The sequence below is a fragment of the Tympanuchus pallidicinctus genome, unplaced genomic scaffold, assembly GCF_026119805.1.
Source record: "Tympanuchus pallidicinctus isolate F22 unplaced genomic scaffold, pur_lepc_1.0 scaffold11, whole genome shotgun sequence".
Classification (NCBI taxonomy): domain Eukaryota; kingdom Metazoa; phylum Chordata; class Aves; order Galliformes; family Phasianidae; genus Tympanuchus; species Tympanuchus pallidicinctus.
In genome coordinates, this window is record NW_026294627.1 from 18,354,062 (window position 1) to 18,378,757 (window position 24,696).

At 42.4% G+C, this 24,696-nt stretch overlaps 1 protein-coding gene and 1 long non-coding RNA gene across 3 annotated transcripts in view; one reads left to right on the plus strand and one right to left on the minus strand.

The window, feature by feature from the left end:
* The window catches only part of LOC128075017 (uncharacterized), a 234,328-nt gene that overhangs the window by 127,248 nt on the left and 82,384 nt on the right, over positions 1–24,696 (minus strand). The gene's annotated exons all lie outside the window — the stretch shown is intronic.
* The window catches only part of MTUS2 (microtubule associated scaffold protein 2), a 253,265-nt gene that overhangs the window by 76,418 nt on the left and 152,151 nt on the right, over positions 1–24,696 (plus strand). For both annotated transcript variants that reach the window (XM_052671410.1, XM_052671409.1), the window contains exon 2: positions 18,438–21,012. In XM_052671410.1, the coding sequence (XP_052527370.1) occupies positions 18,739–21,012 (2,274 nt within the window). In that variant the 5' untranslated portion in view covers positions 18,438–18,738. The remainder of the gene's footprint in view (positions 1–18,437; positions 21,013–24,696) is intronic.

Sequence of the window (24,696 nt, forward strand, 5' to 3'; positions counted from 1 at the left end):
TGCAAATATTCTTCAGGACTGTGATACTGTCTTTGTGTCCATTGTGGGGGTGAGGCTAATTGATATAATTACTGCACTTTCTTTATAGGGTGGTGGGGTGGCTTCAGGCCAAGCTGATTTCCACGAATTTGTCCTCAAGTGTCCAATAAAAACAGAGTCGTGGGAAATATGCTAAAAGCTCTTCATATATATATATTTTTAATATCTAATTGATGATTTTGGAAATACTTTTTCATAATTAGTTTTTTCACACAGAATGGCCCAGGTTGGAAGAGACCTCAAGGATCATGAATTTTCAACTCCCCTGCCACATGCACAGCCACCAACCTCCCCATTTAATACCAGACCAGGCTGCTGCCCAGAGCCCCATCCAACCTGGCCTTGAACACCTCCAGGGACGGGGCATCCACAACCTCTCTGGGCAGCTGTTCCAGCACCTCACCACTGTCATAGTAAAGAACTTCCCCCTGACATCCAACCTGAATCTTCCCTCCTTCAACTTAAAACCATTTTCCTTGTCCTGCTGTTATCTACCCTTGTAAAGAGTTGCAAGATTTTTTCAAATAGTACTTAAAAAAAAAAAAAAAAGCATTTCTCATTGTTACTGTTTTCTTCTTCATTTCTGTATTTAGAAATAAAGGTAGAAAATGTCCCCCAAGAATATATGAAATTTTTATGGGGTGGCAGGATTATTTTGACCAAAAAACTACTTAACCTGTTTTAGTAAAGGGTGAAAATCTGTTCTCTTAAATGCAGCAGATGTTTTATTGTGAAGCTTTGTTGCCAGGAACTTGTACCAGGCTGGAGATGGGGCAGAAAACACTCAGCTGCACACTGTGGGATTCTACTGACAACATATGGTTCTTGTTATCCAAAACCACAAAGACCACGTGCATGTATTTATTTACCATAGTATTTCTTACATAAACTGTTTTCCAGAATGCTCTGTGTTGTTAAATGCTCATTTTGAGAGGCAGAGTGAAGGGACTGGAGGACAGGAAAAAACACGACAGAGACAAGTTTCAGGTTCCAGCAGGAGCAGGCTCTGAAGAGGACAAGAACCATCATCAGTCAGTGACTAATTCCTGCTTGATGGGCTTTTTTCATTGTTGTTTGGAGTTCAGGAATTCAGTGAAGATTTCCACTGGATTCTGTAAAGTTACAGTTTTATTGGCTACATTTTCTCATACTTGCCCTGGCCACGTCTATGTAGGTAAATTAAACAGGGAACCTTCCTGAGCACTTGGAGCTCCATCTGGCTTAATGGTTAGCATGGTAGGTGGTGTATCTCTGGCTATTGAGAGTTAATACTCTCCCAAACATTTCGTTGGAATGGCTTCAAAATTTGAACGTTCAAGGATGCATTTGTAAGTATCCATCCTCTTTTGGAGAATAAAAATGTTCAAAAGAATAAGGATGAGCCATTCTAGGCCAGCTGGTTCCACTGCTCAGGAGCATTGCTAGCCATGTTCATTTTGTTAGCCAAAGTGTCATCTGTAAGGGATGCCATACCACCATCTCCTCTCCTCTCCTCTCCTCTCCTCTCCTCTCCTCTCCTCTCCTCTCCTCTCCTCTCCTCTCCTCTCCTCTCCTCTCCTCTCCTCTCCTCTCCTCTCCTCTCCTCTCCTCTCCTCTCCTCTCCTCTCCTCTCCTCTCCTCTCCTCTCCTCTCCTCTCCTCTCCTCTCCTCTCCTCTCCTCTCCTCTCCTCTCCTCTCCTCTCCTCTCCTCTTTTTTTCTTTTGCTTAATTTTCTTTCTGAATCAAAGTATATAATTTTACTGGGATTGCAATGCCATGAGAACATAAATTAGTGTATCTCATGAAAAGCTGCATGTCAAGGGGCATTTTCATTGTTTGGAAAAATTCTTGCCAGCATAACTTGTAAAACAATACAATTAAAATCAGTTGGCGGAAACCTTTCGTACAAATAGCAGTAATTGCAACTGGAAGGTATAATTGTGGCATCTTTATCCGACATGATGAATCCAGAATACCATTCATTATAAAAATAATAAATGGGACTTTCTGTGTAAACAAAGAAACCCAGTACAAACAGTAATTTTCACACTTTGTTTATGTGTAAAACCTGATCTAGAGATACCATTTTGGATGATAAGAAAGACTGTACAGAGGAACTCACATGTGCCGCCCCTAGGAGTGCAGTGTGGCCATTCAAGTAAAGCAGGACAGTTTATGTTTAACAACTAATCTGGTGAACAAATGTAGGCATTTTCTCCCCAAAGTACCCCCAGAGAGGCTTCACTTTGTATGAATTCATCTGTCATTTGAAATTATTTCAGTGCCTGATTTGGATGCGTTTTTGTCTGCAGATCCTTACTGAAATGCTCATTAAATTCTCTTCAGTACACGGGGTCTGAACAAGGCAGATTGAACTTCATGTGAGCTCTGCTGTACCCAGGGCTTCAAGCTGCCCTGTTCATGTCAAGGCTGCTCACACGGTGGCCTCTTCCACCATCCTCACTGCAATATTTAAGGTCAGAGAGAGATAACAATTCCAAGTGATCTCTGAGTACTGAGATTGCTACGTCTTCCCAAGCAGCAATGCACAAGTACAGGAATAGAATAACTTAGCTTAATTCTTTTGAAATAATTATGATAAAGCACTTCTGCTAATAGACTTCATTGGTCTGGTGGTACTTTTCCCCCAGTGTGCAATTTACCAAATATTTTCTGGATTTATTTGTATCTGAGATTGGAGTGGAGGGAGGAGTTCAGACTTACTCTTACTTGTGTGTTTTTTTGGCATTCTCTGAAGAATCAGAAATGAAACATTGGTGGAGATGGGATCCAAGACACAGAGACAAGAGGAAACAATCATAGTTCTTAATTACTTTGCTTATAAGCCTTTGTTCAGATGGTCAGCTTACAAAGCCTGTCCAAATTTTAGACAGAGTAAAGATTAGCAAGATCAGATAAGCAAAGACGAGAGAATTCATCGCATTGTCTCTGCACTGGGGAGCACCACTGCCTGCCAGGATCACTGCGATCGCTGAGCAGCAGCACATCATTTCCCTGCTGTTGAACAGACCTCAGGCATTCTAATCCTGAAATCTCACGTATCTCTGCCCAGTTTCTCGGGGACCAAAGTGCTTTAACTTATCCATATTCTTGGATATACTCTGTGTATTTCTTACAGATGAGACTGGACTGTATAATCAAGTACTATGGACTCTGTGATCTAATATTCCCTTTATCCTTACAGTCAATTCAAAGAGTCCCAATCAAGTATGCCCTAGCACACAAGCACTGTCAGTGCTGAAATCTGTATCTTGTATTTGGTCATTGCAGGCTGGTTTAAACTGAGCCTTGTGTTTTAACAGAAAAAGGTTCTTACTTAATCATATAGCTATAAAGAACATCTTAAAAATTTAAGTATTTATAGCACAACTGTAGTGCAGAAAACTGATTACACTTTATTTGCTGCCAGTGTGACTGCATAGCATTTGCTTTTATGTCTGAGAAGTGGCGTGGGCATCCTATCAGGTAAGTTCAGAGACACCTTCTGATTCCTTATGCACTCTCACCACTGGATTTTGTCTACTCCTGCAAAATAGATGTTATTTCTCGATTAATAAAGAGGATGCTGAAGGGGCTTCGTTACCTCTGGTTAATGCTTTGCACTTTCCCCAGGGATAAGATAAAAGAATCCTGCCTGTGTGCTTCGAATAGAACATTAGATGTCAGGACTATGGGAAAAAGAAGGGAGAAGATGAAAGTTGAAACGTTATTTTGTATATGTGTATTACAGAGGAAGCAATTAAGGTTTTGTTAGGTTTTGCAAGGATTTAGGATCTGCAGAAGTGTCCCCGCAGATTGTAAATTTCTGCTTTTGCATTGTAGCAAAGTCCACTACCATTCTACAGTGAAGGATCGATCTCTATTTGTCATTTTAAATAATATTCTGTAAATGTTTTGTAGTCATTCATAAAAATACACTCCAGGCTGAAATTTGTCATGTAGTGTGTTGTTCCAGGAAATAAATTTGGCCCAAGAGAGCAATCATTTTGGCTATTTAAACTTAACATTATGTGCGAAGAAGAGAGGAAAATCTTTCACAGAGTTCCCCAGTTCTCATGTTATCATGTGTATCACTTCACCTGCTCCAACTCCTGCATAAGCATCCGCTTTTTCAGTGTTGCCTTTAGCCAGTGCAAGATGCAGCTTTTGAGACCAGTGAAAGAAAAGGGGTGAAAAGGTATTTCCAAATGGCAGCATAGCTAACGATTGTGTGCAGTGGCTTCTGTCAGCAAGGACAGAAGGCCTTCCAAGGCTTTTCACTAGGAAGATCATAAAATTGGACTGTAGGTTGGAAAGGACCTCAAGAGATCATCAAGTCCAACACCCCTGCTAAAGCAGGTATCCTACAATAGGTCACACGGGTAGGCCTCTAGACGAGTCTTGAATATTTCCATATTCATAGTCACAGGGGACTAAACAACCTCTCTGGGTAGCCCGTTCCAGTGCTCCATCACCCTTACTGTGTAGAAGTTCTTCCACAAGTCAATGTACACAACATCCACCAATCTCCTCCCAGCCAGTGATAACATCATAGAAAGCTACCATGTTGGTCAATCATGACTTCCTCTTGGTGAATCTGTGTTGAGTACTCCTGATAACCGATTGCTTGGAGAGGCTATCCAGAGCAAGTTGTTCCATCACCTTTCCAGGGACAAAGTTGAGGCTGATTGGCCTGTAGTTTCCTGGATCATCCTTGCCCTTTTTTGAAGACTAGAGTGACATTGGCAAGACCTTTCAAAGATGTTAGAGATGGTTCAGCAGTCACCTCTGCCAGTTCTTCAAACACACCGGGTTACATCCCTTTGGGGCCCATGGATTTGTGTGTGCCGGTTTTGCTAGAAGCTCTCTGACCACATCCTCCTTAACTAACAGGAAGTCCTCCTTTACCCAGACTCTGTTTTACCTCCAGGGTCTGGGATTCCTGAGGGCTAGTCTTAGCACTGAAGGCTGAAGTAAAGAAGGCATTCAGAATCTTCACCTTCTCAGCATTTCTTGTTACCAAGATACTCACCTCATTTAGTAGATGACCCACATTTGTCCTAGCCTTCCTTTTACTGTTAAATCATAGAACCATTTGAGTTGGAAAGGACCCTTTAAGGCTGTCTAGTCAACTCCCCTGCAGTAAACAGGGACACCTACTGCTCCATTGGGTGCTCAGAGCCCCATCCAGACCTTGAAAGTCTCAAGGGGGGGGCATCCATCCCCTCTGGGCAGCCTGTGCCAGTGCCTCACTACTCTTGTGAAAAAACTTCTTCATATCCAGTCTATATCTCCCCTCTTTTGGTTTGAAACTATCCCCCTTGCCCTATCACAACACACCCTGCTAAAGAGCCTGTCATTTTTTTTCTTAGATGTTGGCTGTGTGTGTCTTAGCTGCATGGAGAAGTGTCTCCCTGGTAGCTGTTACAGAATGTCTTAGCAGCTGTGCATGTATTTGTGCAACAGACAATGGATTGCACATTGTAAGAAGTTTTAATATGTAATTACAGTACAGATTTAATGTTTCTGCAGATCAGATAAGGCTACAAAAAGTCTTCCAAAAGATACTGGTGTACACTTTTTGGCAACAGCCTCTGCTGGAAGAATAATTAATACACTGAGCACAGAGAAGCTATTTATAAATAGACCTTGATGTTTTTTCATGCCCAGCAGTAATACATTAGCTGTTTGAGTCCGATGAGATAGTTTAATATAGTGCTACAATGGTATTTGGGTAGTTTGCCAAATACAAGAAGACAAACCACAGTGTTATTAAAAATGCACCCTTGCAAGTTTTTGCTCTGTATTTACTGCCATTGGTGGCAATCAACTAGTGGAAACTTTCTTGAAAGATAACTCATTTTCAGAAGATAGAAAACCCAAGAGGCACTCTGCTTTAGGTTGTTGCTCCTGGCAAGGGGTTGTTTTCTTCCTTCCATTATGCTTTTGGGTATTTATGTTCTCTGATTGCCTCGAATAGTTTACTGCAAGTAAACAATGAAACTAGATGAACAAGTCACTGATTTTTCCATACCAACCATTCTGTAGCATGAGGGCAATAGTTTCCTAATGTTTATTTTCCAGTGCTCTTTCATAACTGATTTTTAATGATTAAAACACCAGACATGATCCTGCTCTGTTCAGGGCATGAACAGTGCCCACAGTGATGCCTGTGGCGCAGAACTGAGTCAAGGCAGGAGAAATGCTCATGTAAATCTTTTTCCCTTTTTCTCATTTTCATTCTGTAACCACTAATAATGTTACTTTAGGTCTATTGTCTGTTAGACAGACAATTGAACTGCTATTTCTTTTTCAGATTCAATCATCTAAGCAATTATATAAAATTGTTAGTGGTCATAATGCATATTAGTCCATTAGGTACAAACCAGGTGTGACCTAAGTCTTTATTGCTCCTTTTGTGTAGGCATTCCTGAAAATCCTACCAGCCTGTCCTCACATGTACTGTCTCTGCTTGGCTTAAGATGACAGCTATCAAAAGTCTTATCTTGGAAAAGAACCCCGGAATAAAGAATGTAAACTGTTGGATCGACACCCCCACATTATCACACTGACTGTTCCATTTTTAAAAACGTAAAGATACCCTGTAATATTCACAAAAGTGACCCCATTTCACTTTGAGATGGACAACATCAAGGTCTCTGTAGAGATCTTGGTAAGAATTTGCCAGTGTCCTAGAAAGTTTGATGTCAAGACAACCTGACTGACAGTAAGACATCCTTACTACTGCATCTCCATACACTCCAAGCAAAATTACAGCAACATTGCCAACACTTACGATTCATAGCCACATTACTTTTTCTGTGTCCAAAGTCCTACAAATGTTTCTTGTACAAACTAACTCTTTACTAGCCAAGCTTTTCCAGACACTAATTATTTTTATTTGAAGGGTCTCATAGAAGCAGCATGCAAGTGTGAACAGCTGTCTTTCTTCATGCTGTACAGAAGGGAGAGTTATGGCAGCTGGAGTGCAAACACTTTGGCCTAATTTTTTGGCATAATTTTGCAAACACTTTGGCATAATTCTACTTCAGAAACACCCCCTTGAGATCTGTAAGATGAGTTAGGACAGTAGAGTTCAGCATGTATGGAAGCATTTGCTGGACAGGAGCTTATAGTTCACATAGTCATTATTTGCCCATGGTACTGATATTAATTCCTTTTATGTCTATTTTTTCTCAAGCTTCATAGGCTGGTTGGAAAACAAGAATGGAAGAGAGATCACTTCATTAATTCCTCTTCCTCGTGGCAAGAAAATGTAGAATTTCATCATTTCTAAGAGGCTTGTCTAGATTGTTCTTTAAAAGTGTACAGTGACAGTTCCATATGTCCTTATGAAATCTAAGCACGATTGATTAATTACCTTAGCTTTGTAACGTGGTTAAAAATGGAACACTGCTATGTTATTAAGCATTTTTCTTGCCTTTTTTTCTTGATATCCTCTGATTTCTTACCTGGTTTCTGAACAACTGCATGCTCAGAACTTTATGGCAGTTGCAGATCTCTCAAGTTTCAAGCAAAAGTTTCGTATTCCTGTTTGTGTAGCATTTCTACTTCCAACAGTTATGGCAATCTGCCTGGTGCTCCAAACAACATTTATGCATTTTAAAAATGCTCAAAATGTATGCACAAATACATTTTTGCATACAAAAGTTCATACAAAATATCAGGTAGTCCGTATCCATTTCTTCTTCAGTTCTGTGAGAGCACGTACGTGATACATGAAGGAGCTATTGGGAATAGGTGAACGGTTGGACTGGGTGATCTTTTAGGTCTTTTCCAACCTTGGTGATTCTATGATTCTATGATTCAATGTTTGCTGTTTTCCGCTGCCGTTTCTTTCTATGATTGTTTCCAGTCATCTACAATTCCTTTCTAGCTAAGGTCATGATGAGTGTTTATCAGTGATGACAGGGCTACTGGTGCACTGTGGATGATGAGAGAGAAAGAAGCCAGCTGTCAGTAGGCCTTTTATTTGTAGACCTTGGTGTAAAAATCACATACCAGGTTCAGCAGGGTATTTAGAATAAGGAGGCAGTTTTACCTTGAAGTTTTTGAAATGCATGTTAGCAAATTCATATGACTTGTAGCCACTGATGAAAGCTTTTGCAATAAGTACTTATTTTAGTACATAGTGAATATTTGGATTGGTCTTCACAGTTTTGACACATTCTCTCACTAACACTGTGGCACTAATTTATCTGTGCTAAATGGATTTCTACAGAGTTCCCGTTCTTTCTCTGTCCTTTTTGTTACATAAGCATAGACACAGTGTTAAGTGCTCCGACCAGGGCAGACAGAGACTGCCTAAAACTCAATGGAGTTGAAAATAAATACCTGCTGTAGGGAACCTGCTTTGGCAGGGGGGTTGGACTCGATGATCTCTGGAGGTCCCTTCCAACCCCTACAATTCTGTGATTCTGTGATAAATAGCATGGCATAAATGAGATCCAAGAGGACTGTATCCTTTCCTTTGCTGATGGCACGTGCCTGAACTGGCATAACACCCTGTTAAATGCAGGTAACATGCCTCTGCCACATCATTATGCCTCCAGCTTTATTACAGCTCCTCACCCTACAGCTTGGCTACTAACCACAAAGTAGCTTTACATGTCATGTCAGGTGGTGCTGGCTCCATTTCTGGAGGGCTGAGCAAATGATAGCTGCTACAGTCTCTGGTTATTTTTTTGAACTAAGTGCACTGTGTGGGGGATACAAGTAGTTATTGCAGGCACACAAGCTTGCATTGTGTCTCATTCAGTGGAGTTTCCAGCAGTGTGTCATGAAATGATCTGTGGTTCCTCTTCCTGTAATGCTATTGCTATTAGAATCATGAAGCAGCTTGGCGGGAAGGAACTTGTGGAGGTCACCTAGCCCAAGCTCTGCACAGGTTGAATATTAGGAAAAATTTCTTCTCAGAATGAGTGGTAAAGCATTAGAACAGGCTGCTCTGGGAAGTGATGGAGTCACTGTTCCTGGAGGTGTTCAAGAAACGTGGAGATGTAGCTCAGAGGGACTGAGGGTTTAGTGATCACAGTGCTGGTGGGTCAGCAGTTCAGCTAGGTGGTCCCAGTCTTTTTCAACCTTAATGATTCTATAATTCTCTGAAAGCTGGACCAGCTTCACCATTGGGTCAGATTTCTTGGGGCTTTACTGAATCAAATTTTGATGATCTCCGAGAATGGAGATCATATGACCCCTCTTGTTGATCTGCACCTGTGCTTCACTCCTATCATTAACAAGAGTTTTTTCCTCATATTCAGTTTAAATGTTCCTTATTGGTACTTCTGCTTCTTTTCCTTAGCTGTGCACTTAGAAGAGGAGTCTGGCTCCATTTTCCCTATTATTCCCCTTATTCAGTCATTGGAGATAGCCATTAGGTTCCCCTCAGACTTGTGTCTTCTAGGCTGAGCAAAGTTAGGTCTCTCAGCCTGTTTTAATACATCATCTATGAATGATGTAATCCAGATCTGTAATATCTCAGTGGCCTTCTTCTGAATCCTCTCTGGAATTGTACTGAGGCCCCAAAACTGGACACGGTGCTCTATATGTCTCATTCATGCCAAGCAGAGGGAAGGATTGCTTCCTTGACCTGCTGGGTGCTCCCTTGCTAATGCAGCCCTGTACATATTTAGCCTTCACTGCAAGGACACACCACTGACTCATGTTCAGTGTCCTCCACCAGCACTTGTCCTCCAACCAGCTCCACCAGCAAAGCTGGAAAGTCCTGAGCAGTCCCTTGGGAGACTACATCCCTCTCCCTTCACTTTGTAGACACAGGCAGACCGGGGCAAGGAGGAAGGGAACATGCAGATGCTTCCTTTACAGGACCCCATTCTTTGGAGTTTATTGCATTACCAGAAGCCTGTCTGGTCTTCAGTCTCTTCCCAGCTTCTGAAGGAGGGAAGAGGATTGTTCTGTTTGGGTAAGTAGAAAGTGAGACTACGATAAGGTGAGGTGTGCAGTTTAGAGCAAATATCCTTTTTTCCTTAGGCTGAGCCGCTGGCAAGTGCTTGCTAGTTTTCATTCAGTGTTTCTGGTATGCTTGCTAGTTTATATTTTCTACAGTCAAAAGATGCCTGATGCACAACTTCAAGTGCTATTCAACTAAATAAAAAAAAGTAAACATGAGTATAAAGATCTAAAATCCTATCATTGTGTTACATATCTTTTCTGTTGAATAATGTGGGAAAAATTCCCAAAGCAAACACTGGAAATATTTCTCACTTTATTTATACGTGTAAGGAGTGCATGGTGATAGAGTGGTAAATAGAAAGGTGATAGAATGCTGAAGCTGAGTCAGATTTGTGGTGATTTATGAAAATGAGGCTGCAGCCTTTTGACAGAAGAATTGCTCCAAGTGTTTATGAGCAATAGATATACTAAGCAGAACAAATGTAATTGTTTACGGAGCCATGGTTGCTGAGATGTACTTGTGCTACCCTTTCAGGATCAGTAGCAGCGGGAAGGTAATGCATTAGCTATGCTTGACCTTTCCAAATAATCAGATTTTGCTTTTTGCCTCCTGTGCTCTGAGATGGGAACTTGCTTGCTGGTCTGTCCTTGCTGAGCCCCAGCCACTGTGGACACGAGGTGCATGGGGTGCAGCATGAGGCTCCGGCTCCTGGATTTGTAGGGCAGCTTCTAGGTCAGTCAGTGCCTTGAGTGGCATAATTACAGACATTCCTTCTGCCTTCCTGGCAGCTGGAATTACTCCTAGAAATCTGCCGTGTGTGCTTTACAGAGCCTGCTTGGATGGTATGACAGTAAAAATGCACTGAGCTGTTGAGTAGGTGGTTTTAACTGGTGTAATGGGGGTCCTTTAGTGCAGAGTCCGGTCTAAGTTCTACCATAGTTTTGGTTTTGTAACTGCTTCTTTAAAACAGGTTGGCACTGCTTTTTACATTAGGTCTCAAGTTGCAAGGAAAAATATTCTGGAAATGTAGATCAAACTAATTATAGGAATGTTTTTTTACCAGAGTTTAAGGGCGTGCACAGCCTTTCTGATAATCTTTCTCATTTCCTTTGGTTTTTACTGGTGGGTTGCCTCAGTATATCTGCAGTAATGCTTTTGAAATTTTAACAGCATTACAGAGCTGGTGGTGGTTCAAACTTCAGTGTGCAAACCTGGCAAACTAAAATTAGGGTCCTGAATTCATCTTTAGGTGTTCAGTCAAGAGCTGCTGCATTTACTTACCACTGGTTTCAGAAGAACTCAGAAAATGATGGGGAAAGGCAGCTTACCCTTGGCTACACTTGAAGTTAAACTGAGCTCAGCACCCGTTGTAACTGCTTTATCAGCAGTGGGGAAATCTGCTGGAGTAGACAGAGCTTCTGAGTTTCTGGTTTTTGCTCAATAGGAAGCAAATGTATGAACTTTTTTTGGTGTTTGTTATAACTAAATATATTTTTTTCTGTCTCCCAGCTGTTTTTTGGAAAGCAGGAAAGATTTAACAGTCTTAGCAAAAAAAAAAAAAAAAAAAAAGATCATTTTGGAAACATTTCACAATCCCCCTTTCTGTGTCAAGATGTTTTGCTGTACAGAAATAAAGTGGCACTGTGGGGCCCAGCACATCCACCGTCCTGCTGCTGCAGATCTCACGATAAGCTGCCGTGTGGGGTTTTGGATGGAGGATGATGTTGTATGCTGCTGGCTGGGGCTTCAGGGTGACAGTGCTCAGAGAGGACAAGCAGATCCCTTTGCTGCTTCTTCCCATCTCATCTGATGGAGAACAAGAGGCAGGGGTGTGTCTGCCACCTCTGCCATTGTCTCCTATTTGTATTAGCAGCACTTCATGCTTTGCTGATAATAGTACTGCCCAGAGGCAAGGAGATGCATCCACAGAGGCTCTGCCAACAGCCAGGGGCAAAAGGAGGAGTGCAAAGTTGTCTCCTCATGTCTGGGCTCAGCGCCAGGGCAGTGTACACGGGTGAGCCAAGCTGTGGCACCACAGACTTGGTCTTTCTGCTGACGTTTGGCTCCACTTGTTTGGGAGGAATCAGTTTTTGTCTTGACTATTCTTCCCTCCAAGAAAACGTATTCACTGTTTTCTTTCTTGCTGTTTTCATTTGTTCTGCAGTGATAGATTTCTCTCCTGTGGCCCTTTGTTCAAGCCTTTCTTGTACTGCTTGTCTTTGCTTGTGACTGTGGCATTATGGATCTGTGTTTTCAGTGATGCAGCTTTCAGTGATGGCTTTCCTTGCCTGATTTACCAGCTTTACAACTAAACCAGCAAGTATGCCTGCGTCTAACACCATCTCTCTTCACAGTGGTTTTCCCTGAGGTCCTACAGTTTGTTCTCCTTTGAAGTCCTCAATTGAGTGGCATTGTGCCTCAGATAGCATGAGCTGTACCTGTGCCTTTAACCAGGTGCAGTTACATGAAATGGAAATTAAACCAAACATTTGCTGGAGTTTAGTTACTGTGGTTATCAATCAGCTTCATGATTGCCATTGCTAAGGCAATCAGAGACTTCTGCTTTCTGGGGGGGATCTGATTGGCAGTATTGCTTAGATCGGAGTTTGTTATCTTACCCAGCAGTGAATATTAAAAAGCAAATGGAAATGTAAAAAAAAACAGAAGTCTTGCAAAACCACAGCTATTAAGGTTTATGCCTTGTGGAGACTTGATTGATGTTAATAATTAAAATAATTTGTTGGTTTTGATAATGAGAATCTTTAATCCCAAATCCCTTACTCCTTTGAAATAGCAGTAAGCAGGATCCTCTCCATACAGAACGCTCTGGGAATTTAGTCCTCACAGGTAATAAATTATTAGGGTAGCTCCTCATGCTTATATTACAAAATGCTTTTAACAAAAGAAGCATGCATTTACAAGTTTCGTGCGAAAAGGAGATAATTTATGTACATTATTTGGTAAGATTTTTGGTCTCTTTACAGTTAAGATGTACTGATCCCCAGAGTTAAGTGGAGATAAGTTAAGGAGACGTACAAAGATTTATGTCTTTGCATTTCCAAGGCCAACAAAATGTAGCGCTGGACATTTAGTAGTTGATTCTGGTGGTGGGAAGGACCCATCTGAACCCTTCTCAGCAGTTTTCAGTGGTGTCACCATCTTGTTTGTGTGGGCTGAGCTTTCAGGAGCTCAGGAGCTTGGCAAAGGACAATGCCCACACGTTTGCCATAGCTGGCATATTTGGTGTGCGCAGTGTGCTTCATGTGATGTGAATATAGGCAGGAAAATCAAAATGCTGACCCAAGAAAAAAATTGAAAAGGAAACATGTCCTCATAGGCTTAGTGAAAGCAAGAAGCCGAGCGCTCCACTGTGTTTGTTATCACACAGGTATTGAGGAAAAAAATGTGTAGATGGCATAACGTTTGTATTTTGTACAGGACAGCCTCATCCAGAGTGACAGTGCACTGCATGCACTGCTTTCACACTTCCCTTTTAAAAACTTTAAAATGAATTTGATCTTGAAATATTATTTTAAACTGTGAAATACAAAACCTGTATTTTAGCCAAAAGTGAAACGTAACCAAAAAGCTTTGCTTTTGCATGTGAAACGTGTTATTCCTTTCCATTAGTTATTTTATATCCAGTTTTTATATCTACGTTTATACAGATAGAACATAGGCCATTTTGTAAATAATGAAAAGACTAAAATCTATTGGCTGTAGAGGCATTAAAATCACTAAAACTTTGAAATTCTGAATTGTAGCAGAGCCATACTCTACAGAAGCCACTCATCTTTACAGATCACTTCAGTTTTACAAGCAAATAAGAATTACCTTCCCATCATTTTCCAGTGTGTAAAAGCCTAGCATTTGATTCACCGTTTCTCTTCTCTGCCTCAGTCTGAACTGCTCTTCTAGCAGAATGCTGTCTACTGAACAGTCTTCTTCACGATACGCACCAACCTTTCCATCAGCAGTTGGACTAGATGTTCTTAGAGGTCTTTGCCAATCTTAATGATCCTATGATTCTGTGAGTAGGAACCGCTGGGGAAGGTATCCAAATGTGAGCTCTCAGCCTTTCAAATCTCATTAACAAAATTACCATGTGCTCAGGTAAATGCTTCTTCACCACTTTTAATGAATTCCAGTTGTATGTTACCCACTCCAAGGAGTTTGTTGGCTTTTTATTTATTTATTTATTTATTTTAGTGTCCTTGTATCAGATTTCAACTTCTTTAGCCATTGGAGGAAGTTGTTCATAATGATTTGGACTTCTCTGGAAAACATCCACACTTCCTTCCCTTCCACCACTGTATTTCAGGTCGGATATTAGGAAGAATTTCATGTCAGAAAGAGTGGTGAGGCACAGGAACCAGCTGCACGGGGAGGTGGTGGAGTCACCATCCCTGGAAGAGATTGAGAACCGTGGAGATGTGGCAGGGAGGGATGTGGTTAGGAGCATGCTGGGAATGGGGTGATCTTAGTGATCTTAGTGGTCTTTTCCAACCTAAATGATTCCGTGATTCTCTGATTCTGTTTGCCCCTTCTGTGGGGCTCAGTTCTTGAAGCCCTGGCTTGAAATGAGTTGGTATCTCTTCTTCTGGAGAATCTCCACATAGAATGCTATCGGTGTTCACAGCAGATGTCTCAGGAGACAGTTCTGCATTTCAGGAGATTGTTGTTCATCCACTTTTCTGTAGTAACTGCATTTCTTCCACACCTTATACAAATGTATTCCATCAGTCTTCTTCCTCAATGGCTGGAGAGGATTTCCCCTGCAGGATCAGGTGGCTGATGGATGGCTGCTGGCCTCCCCCTACCTGGTACAAAACAACTGTGTTGTTTTTCCATGCAGGCGCAAGTGAGTATACAGAGGCGCAGGTTCAGTGGAGATGGTTAATAAGGAATTCAGGTGCTTCTCCTACACTTTTTAGTTCTAGAAATCAGACAGAGCAATCAGCCTAAGCTGTTCACGATGTTAGTTGTACAACTACGTGTTTTCCACATATCTTGCTGTAAGTATTCTGGTTTAATTTTCAGTATCCGAATGTGTAAGCAGCTGTGATGGTCAGCACCAGAAAGTGTCTCTACAAGAGCCAGACTTCTCAATACGTTTTGCATTTTATTTATTTCACTCCAGTTCTACTTTTTTGCATGCTCTGATAATTCTTTTGCATATCTCATAATTATTCTCATAATTATTACTGCTCTGTTTCTGTGGCAAATCAAAAACAATAATGCTGTACCATTATTTTCTTTTATTCAGTGCCTACTGAGGATAACATCTTCAGCATTATTCTTACATTCCTCATTTTAACAAAACAAAATAGAGTATCTACTGTTACTATTAGGAAGTAGGTTGTTGCTTTCGCTTTCCTGCCAGCTGTTTTACCATCCTGAGCTCTACTGCTCCAGTTCATGTCAGGGGGCAGACACCAACCAGCTCAGCTTCCTCTTCTCCTTGGTGTCTCCAGAGGGTGGGATGGGACCTGTGGGCTAAATGTGGCTTGAGATGGAGCAGAATGTATGGCAGAAACTGCAGAAACTAGCACAGGGAAATAAACTTGTGTAGACCTCTTGACTTGGTCTAGATAGACATCAGCAAAGCCTTCTACACTGTCTCCCACACTATTCTCCTGGAGATGCTGGCAGCCCATGGCTTGGGCAGGTACACTGCTCAGTAAAAAACTGGCTGGAGGGCCAGGCCCAGAGGGTGGTGGTGAATGGAGTTAAATCCAGTGGTGCTCCCCAGGGGTTGGTTCTGGGGCCTGTCCTCTTCAGTGTCTTTGCTGATGACCTGGATGAGGGCATTGAGTGCACCCTCAGTACATCTGCAGATGACACCACATTGGCAGGAGGTGCTGATCTGCTTGGGGGTAGGAAGGGCCTACAGAGGGATCTGGACAGGCTGGAATGCTGGGATGAGGCCAATGGGTTGAGGTTCAGCAAGATCAAGTACCGAGTGCTGTGTTCAGTTTTGAGCTCTTCACTACAAGAAAGACATTGAGGCCCTGGAGCGTGTCCAGAAGGGCAGCAAAGCTGTGAGGGGTCTGGAGCACAAGTCTGATGAGGAGTGGCTGAGGGAACTGGGATTGTTCAGTGTGGAGAAGAGGAGGCCCAGGGGAGACCTGAGAACCTTTGAAGGTCATCTGGCACAACTCCTCTGCAATGACTGGGAACACCTACAGCTCCATCAGTTGCTCAGAGCCCCATCCAGCCTCACCTTGAGTGTTTCCAGGGACCACCTCTCCAGGCAACCTGTGCCAGTGCCTCATCGCCCTTATTATAAATTGTTTTTTTCTTATATTCAATCTAAATGTCCCCTAAAGGAGGGGAGAAACATGAGCTGACTGCCCTTAGTTTCCTTTCAAGCCTATCAGTGCCCCTTCCTACCTAACCAGAAAGACTAAAATAGATATGCTCTGACCAGTAAAGAGCAGCTACAGTTCAGCTTTCAAGCTGAATATGGAAATTCTGTTGTTTTCATTTTGGGAAAAAGAAAAAGAGAAGCACACACACACACACACACACATAAAATCCCTCCAGGACCCCCAAAACCAATGTATATATTTAATTTAATAAATACTTTTTAAAATTTGTTTTTAATGTGGAAAAAAGGACAGAGAGAAGATGTAGCTTAAAAGTCCTACTTTAAAATGTTTTGAGGATGAGATCTGTAATACAATTCCATGGTGCTGAAGCGAAATCCTCACTACTGTGTTCTGTTTCATGTATTCATTTAATTAGCTGTTGTTTGCCGAAGAGATGGAGCTATGCCAGGAGCCCAGAATCAAGACTCATGCAAAATGTGTGTGTGCCTCATGTAGAGAAAGCAGGTCTGAGCTCAAAGGCAGTTATTGTGAGAGAGCTGAATGACTGCACAGGTTGGCAGGACCCACTCATAGCAGGTGTTAGAAACATGAGCTCAGCCTTGCACCTAGACTCTGTACACAGAGCAGGGCACTTAATCAGCACTTCTAATTAGAGTCCCTGTGAGTGCTTGATTAAAAATCCAGCACTGCTGGGAGTGTTGCAGGTGCTTTGAATTCTGTGTACTGTGGACACATTCTGATTTCCATTGTCCATATTTTAGTTGTAAAGAGTACTGAACTACTCAAGAAATACCTGAGAGTATTTCAGATCTGAGATATCTGAGGCACAGCATGGACAGAAGATGAAGACAGTCACCTAATGAGTGGGGATGAGGAAAAGACAGAAGCATTTAATGCTTTTTTTGCCTTAGTTTGTAATATTAATGCTACCCAGTCATTGAGTTGAAGAATCATGACTGTGGGAATAAAGACTTTCCATTCACCAAAGTTGTAAGTATCAGCTTATCGTTCACAACTCCATGGGGCCTGATGGATTCACCCTAGAATACTGAAGGAGTCAGCAGATGTTACAGCTGGACTCCTCACAACAAAGTACCAAAGATCTTAGGAGTCTCGAGAGGTCCCCACCATCTGGCTGCTAGCTGCCATCATACCCATCTTCAAGAAGGGCATGAGAGAAGACCCAGAAAACTATAGGCCTGTCACATTACTAAGGCAGGACTTTCCCTTTGAGCCCACGCTGACTGTGCCTGGTATGTGGTAATTTGATATCCTGTGTGCTGTAACATCACTGCTTAGTGGATGGAGGGGATCTGATTACATCATGGATGTAATCTTTCTGGGTTTTAGTAAGGCTTTAATACTCTTTCTCAGGGCATCCTTCTGGACAGACTGTCCAGCTGTAAGATGAACAGGTTTGTGTCATGCTGAGAGATGAACTGGCTGCAGCTCAAAGGGCTGCAATGAATGGGGCCGCATTTGGCTGGAAGCTGCCACTGGAGATGATTCCTAGACTCAGTTCCAGGGCCAGTTCAGCTCAACATCTTCATGTGATCTGGATGTATCCTTAGCAAGTTTGCTGGTGGCACTAAACTGGGAGATGCCAGTTGAATCCCTGACTGGAGAGCAGCTCAGCAGAAGGGACATGGAGGTGCAGGTGACAGCAGCTCGGCATGAGACGGAGCACAAGCAGAGCGGTGATTTGTGCAGGGCAAAGGAAGAAACCCACAAATATCCCCTAATAGATCTGGAATTTTAATACTTACTTCTTATCTCTACAGGAGTGCTTTAAATGCTTCAGTAGCAAATCTCGGTGCAATAAGTGAATTGTTATTGCAGTAAGAAATTGCTCAGAGCCTTGATGTGGGATTCTGTCTTCACTTAGCTGTTTATGGCTATCAACAGTTTTAAGTCTGTGTCTTAAAAGCAGTACTAACTGCTCTTCTAACCAGGACAGTTTTAACCATTTCTTCTCAAGTCAGAGATCTGGGCTACATTAGGAAACTTTTCTGGGGGCAAAGCTGTGGCTGAAAGAGAATCTGAACTGTTTGAAAGCACTCCATTCTGGAAGTTTGCAGATTTTAACTTTATTTTTAGTTAGTATAATTCATGACATTGATGTGATGTTGTCTGTTTTTTTTGTCTTCTCATAGGTTGGCTGGATTAACTGGCTGTCATTCAGAGGAAACTTGACAGATCTATTTTGCTTTCGTTGAACCTCTCTACTGCACGTCATAAGGATTTCCTGGATACAGAAGTTGCACTGAAGGCAACTGAGCAGCACAAAAATGTGACTTTGACAAGAGACTCCAAGCTCTCCGCTGAGGAATTTCTTACTGATCAGTTTGTAATTTCAGCCTATAACTGAAGCATGTACAGTAGTTAATCTGATAGGGAAAAAAGGCTTTCTCGTTACCTGCAGCTGCCGAAAAGGCAGTCACTGGAAGCTTCAGAATGAGTGCTCCATTAATCCCAAACAAGTCATGTTACTCCCAGCTTCAGGACAACCGCAGTGAAATAAAAAATAATAATGAAAGCACAGTGAGCGTGGGGGATAGCAATGCCAACCAAATCGTGGCAAAAGTTAGAACCACGGAAGGAGATATCAAGAAACAGGGTTTGATGGATGAGGGTGGAAATGTACACTCCGGAGGATCAGAGAGAGTTACTCGTCTGGATACAGAACAGAATAAACTGGTGTTCAAAGACTCTCGGACCTGTAACACCAGTGTACAGGAAAGTAAGCTGCCCTCAACCACAAGCAGGGAAATAGGGAAGGACAGCAGGACCAGCGAAGCTAAGGATATGGCAAGGCATATCAGGATTAGCCGAGGACAAAGTCTGTCCAATTTAAAAAGCAGCACAAACGATGCTAACCTGGAGATAATTTCGAAAGGTGATGTTGACTTCACCCAGAATTTTCCTAGGGGTAAAATGTCCAAGACTGTGGAGATGGAAAGAATAAAAAGACTGTCTTTGGGCAGACCCAGTAAATTTTCTCCTCAATCTGAACCGCTTACGAAAGAATGTGTTGGCCGCGTGTCTTGTAAACGTCTGCTTTCTGCATCATTGGATTCCATTGACCGGTCACACCATTTGATTGCAAATACAGAGAAATCACAAAAAACTTCCACAGATCATTTTCTCGGGATGGTGTTTCATCCACTCGACAATACCTCAGAGGAAAATACTGTCTTTTATTCTAAACCATCTACCTCAGGGAACAAGAAAATAAGCAAACCAGAAAATGTACCAAATGTTAACACTGAAAGCACACTGCATACTTCTCATACCAATCATCATTCAGCTGTTAAGCCCAGTGAGATTGCTAGTAAATCAGAAGCACAATTAAGTCAGGGTGATAAAAGTAAGAAACTGGAGCTTAAGGCTGTGCCATCCCTACAATCTAAAAACACATGTCAACAAAAAATTGAGAGAATTACGGTGATAGAGTTTCTGGGATGTAAAAAAGATGGAAGTAGAACAGTGAAAGAACAGAAAGAGTCTGGATCTGACGCATCAACATTTCAAACAACACATTTTCAAGACATCAGTGATAAAGCAGAGGATCCCTCGTCAAATCAGGCTGTAACCTCTTCTGACGACAGATTACAAAGTGATAACTTCACCATCCATGGGGAAGGAAGAGGAGGCCATGACAGTGAGAGTGGGGCAGTGACCCAGGTTAGTGAGGAAGACAGAGAAGTGGAAACAATATTCCCAGTCACCTGCAATGGTAATTCCAGTAGCGAAGTGACACCTAGAAAAAATGAAAATTTACATGAAGCTGATGCAGGTTGTGCTGGAACAGTTGGTGAACAGGTATCTCTTATACATAGCATGAATCTACCTGACAGCAAACCCTTGCAGGTCAATGAGAATAAACTCACGCTGGCCAAAAGAAGCACTGAGGATGCTGCCGTGTCTGCTTCTGATCTCTCTGAACAAGACAGAGTGTGCAGTGCAGAGACAGTGTCAAACCAACAGCCTGACAACCATGTCAGTGATGTGGAAACCTTCTCAGTTCCAGGTAAAAAGACAGCTCCTGCACAGAAACATCCTCCAGAAGAAGCACTGGAGAGCGCTAAGGTTTCAGCAAAGGCTGACACCTTTTTGTGTGTTCCAACTCCTTTGCGCCCGGTGGCAGTGCTGGATGTTAATAGTCAGCCCACGCTATCAAACAGTAATTTGAAGGACCTTTATGCACTTCCCACTGACAGACTGTCACCCTCCTCAATCCTACCTCCCGTTGACAGTACGCAGTTGAACATATCCCCCAAAGTGCCTATAAAGACTGCCAGCAGCAGTGCAATCCCCAAACCTATCCTGGTCCACTCCAAGGGCTCTCTTGCAGATAAGGTGGATGTGGACAGTGACTGCAGTGAGAAACTGGAAGAAAGCATGGAGATGAAACCTGCCATACCCAAGCCCAAACCTGTGAGACCTAAAATAATCACATACATCAGAAGAAACCCTCGTTCAATAGAGCAGCTTGACCCTTCATTTGCACCCGCAGGGCTGCCGTACGGTACCACAGCATGCCCTGTGCCCATCTCCACAGAGCAGAAGGCATCCGGTGGAGGGGAGGGCAAGGCCCCCAGCATCCTGTACGACAAATTTAAACCTGACCTCCAGAAGCCAAGGCTCTTCAGTTCTGGACTGGTGGTGTCAGGAATTAGGCCCCCAGCACATCACTTTGGTCCAATGGGTGAGAAGTTTCTGCAGGAGGTAAGCAGGTGGCTTTGACACTTTTGTATGTCAGGTGGTGAGTGTTTGTTTACTTGTTGCTGCCAGATGTTAGTTCTCAAACCTTAAAGAAGTAAATCCTGAAGCAAAGCAGTATGTGATGATTAGAAATAAACGTAACATTTTCTGGCACTGACCTTGATGTGGTGTCTGATCTGACTGGAAGTTGTCACCGTGTTCCTCCAGCATTTTCCAGCATACCAGTCACCTGCTAGTGTATAAATAGAGCTGTTTAGATAGGAGAAGGCATGCTGTTTGAATTTATCCTTAAATGGAACTTCTGTTTTTTTCCAAAGAACATCTTTGGGAAATTAATGTTATTTGCCCACAGAGACTTTTCCTCCTTAATGGGAATCTTGGCAGGTTTTTGCACTCGGAGCGTTAGCAGTCCATATGCATTCTCTTCTGTTAAACTATACAGAAAAACAGGAACTGTCAGATTTCATTAGAATATATACTTCAAGTGGGAAAAGATTTCCGTTTGACTCATCTTAAGCAGTGTGCTCTATTGCCTAACATCTTAAAAAAAGAAAACTCCTTTCCTTGGAAATTCTTCCTCAGCAGCCAAAAGGTAATGGAAGTCCCTCTGCCCACTTCTGAGCCCTTAAATCTGGTTGTGTTTCCACTGCCCTGTAAGCCAGGCAGGAGTGCTGGCTCCCTCCCATCCCTGCTGGGAGGTGAGCACAATGGTTGATGTTGCTTGATAGATGGTGAAAGGACAGGGAGAAGGGGGTTATGTTTAGGGCTGCAATGTGCCCTTGAGTCTACTGCTTTGGACCTGTGCTAGTTAGCTCAACAGACAAGCTTTCTAAGTAAATACCAAAAGTCCCACAACTGTATTTAATTTCAACCAATCCTAAAATTAAAAAAATAAATAAAAATTACTCATATTATATACCTACCTCCTTCTATATGCAATATTTATCCAAGGAACAGCCTTGAAATAATGCATTTGGTGACAGAGTTGGCAATCAGAAGCCAGCAAATACCCACATTAAAATCTCATGTGTGAGTATCAATGGGCCCTTCTTCCATGTTAACAGACAACTGTTGAAGTGATCTTGGAGTATAGGTTTTTGTAAGAGTATTATCTCATCTCAAGCAAAGTGCTTGCTGCCCTTTCCCTTTCAGGTTCCATAGTCCATGCCTTACATTTTGCATTCATAGGACAGACTACTGAAGTCACTGTTAGCTTGTCTTTGTCATCCACTGCTAGGGTATCTTCACAATTTCCCTGTAAAGTGAGAGAAAATTGCTGGATCATTACTATTTAACTGAAATTAAAACCAATGTAATGCAGGCTGTGCAGCTATCTGGCTGTTTATAGGGTAACGTGCCCTTCTTTGGCTTGGAGAAGAGAAGGCTCCAGAGGTACCTCGTTGTGGCCTTTCAGTATTTGAAGGAAGCATATAAACAGGAGGGGGTATGGCTGTTTGAATGGATTGATAGTGATAGGACAAGGGGGAATGGTTTTAAGCTCAGAGGAGATATAGGTTAGATATTAGGAGGGAGCTTTTCACCTGAAGGGTGGTGATGCACTGGAACAGGTTGCCCAAGGAGGCTGTGGATGCCCCATCCTGGAGGCATTCAAGGCCAGGCTGGATGTGGCTCTGGGCAGCCTGGTCTGCTGGTTGGTGACCCTGCACACAGCAGGGGGTTGAAACTGGATGATCATTGTGGTCCTTTTCAACTCAGACCATTCTATGACTCTGTGATTCTCTAGACCATAGGTTTCTATAGTCCATACAGTTGGTATCTGGAAAATCATTATGGCAACATTAGCTAACATAGCTGGAAACAAAGGACCAATTTTTGGTAATTGTGGAGGACTGTTCTTAGCACGAAAAGGACTCAGGTTGTGGCAGGTATGCAGTGTGGTTTACTCTAGAGTAGAGTTAGCAGGATGACATTTATTTTCTGGAGAGAGCCCAAAGCATCTTATCCCCCTATAAATATGACTGAGTGGGTCTTTCAAGTAAAAGGAAAGCAATTAGAATGGGTTCAGGGAGATCAGAATCACCCTGGAAAATTGACACGCTGAAGACTCAGAGCTTTTGTGGACAAGGATATGCTGGAGCAAGATGACCACTCTACATTAACTTTGTGAGGGAAACATTCCCAGACTGCCCTATTTCACATATCCAATTTGGGCTTTGATCAGCATTTTATAGCTCTTTACATAGCTGTGATGGGGGTGTTAAAAGCTGCTATCAATCAGACCTGTAATCGCTAAGCAGCCTTCAGCTAGGTAAGCAGTAGGCACAATTAAATGCCCCCTTGGGGGCCATGAGTGGAAGTGACAGGGAGGTGCTGTCTTGGGCACTACCTGTCTGAGGAAGGCTCCAGGGCTGTCTCTGAGGCTTTCATGTTTGACAGCATTATAAACAAAGCAACGTGAAGGAAGGTGTTGAGCAACCTCACTGCCGGCAGGGTTGCCAGCTCTGCTCAGAGTTACCCAGGCTGTGGAAAATCCCAAATGGTTCATGTGTTTGCTTGCAGACTTTCCAGCTCTTTTTCACAAGTTCATTAAATGGGAGGAGTGCAGAATGCACGGTACAGTTCTGAGCTGAGCGTCCTGTTAGTGGATGGGTTGTACTAATCCAAATCTGTTTTAGCAGCTCTGTAATGGCCTTATAATCAATAGTTTCATATGATTCTGTGGGGAGCAGTTAAATTCTGCGCTTGAGGAATTCTCTGTTTAATACAAAGGAAAAAGGAATGTGTCTTATTAACAAGTTTATGTCTTTCTATGAGCTCAGAAACAAATCTATTTCCTGAGAGATAGTTGGGTAAATCCTTCTTACTTCTCTCAGCTTGAGAAAATCTTTTATCCTTGCAATTGTTATGCGTGCATATATCTGTGTTACCTGTAGCATGCTGTCAATAAAGATGAACTGGAGGTTTCATTAAGCTGACCCAGTTTATCAGCATTCTATATTTAAGGATCTTCCCAGTTCCTCATACTGAAATATTTGGCATAAATACACTCGGTTTATTTATTGGCAGTCAGTATGAGAGGATAAGAAGAGTATAGTGAAATCTGATTGAAATAAATTAATCCGAGAATTGAGAGGTTGTGGATGCCCTGTCCCTGCAGGTGTTCAAGGCCTGGTTGGATGGGGCCCTGGGCAGCCTGGTCTAATATTAAATGTGGAAGTTGGTGGCCCTGCCTGTGGCGGGGAGGTTGGAGCTCGATGATCCTTGAGGTGCCTTCCATCCGAAGCCATTCTGTGATTCTGTGATTGAGGAGAAAAAAATAATGGAGTGTTAACCCAGGAAAAAAAAAACAAACAGGCTTGTATGCTGAAAATAAGCATCTAAGTCCAGGCACGGAGAATCATTGGTACAGTGAAAACCTGCATCCCAACTTGTATATGTAGGTCAGGGGAAAAGGGAAACTGAAATATCTCATGGCAGGAAATAATACTACAAACAAAGAAAAAAATACAGAGCAAAAATGTTACAGTCAGTGTTTGTTGCCTCTGTCCACCTAGTTCCTGCACAGAGACCTCAAAGATTCCATACTTAATGGTTGAAGACCTATCTTGTCTCTTTTAGCAAATTAAAGATTTGCCAAATTAGGATTAAAGCTCTTGAAGCAGCTCAGATCAAAGCTTTTATAGCCAATGTTAAAGTGCATATTCTAAAGGCTTATAATTGCTAAAT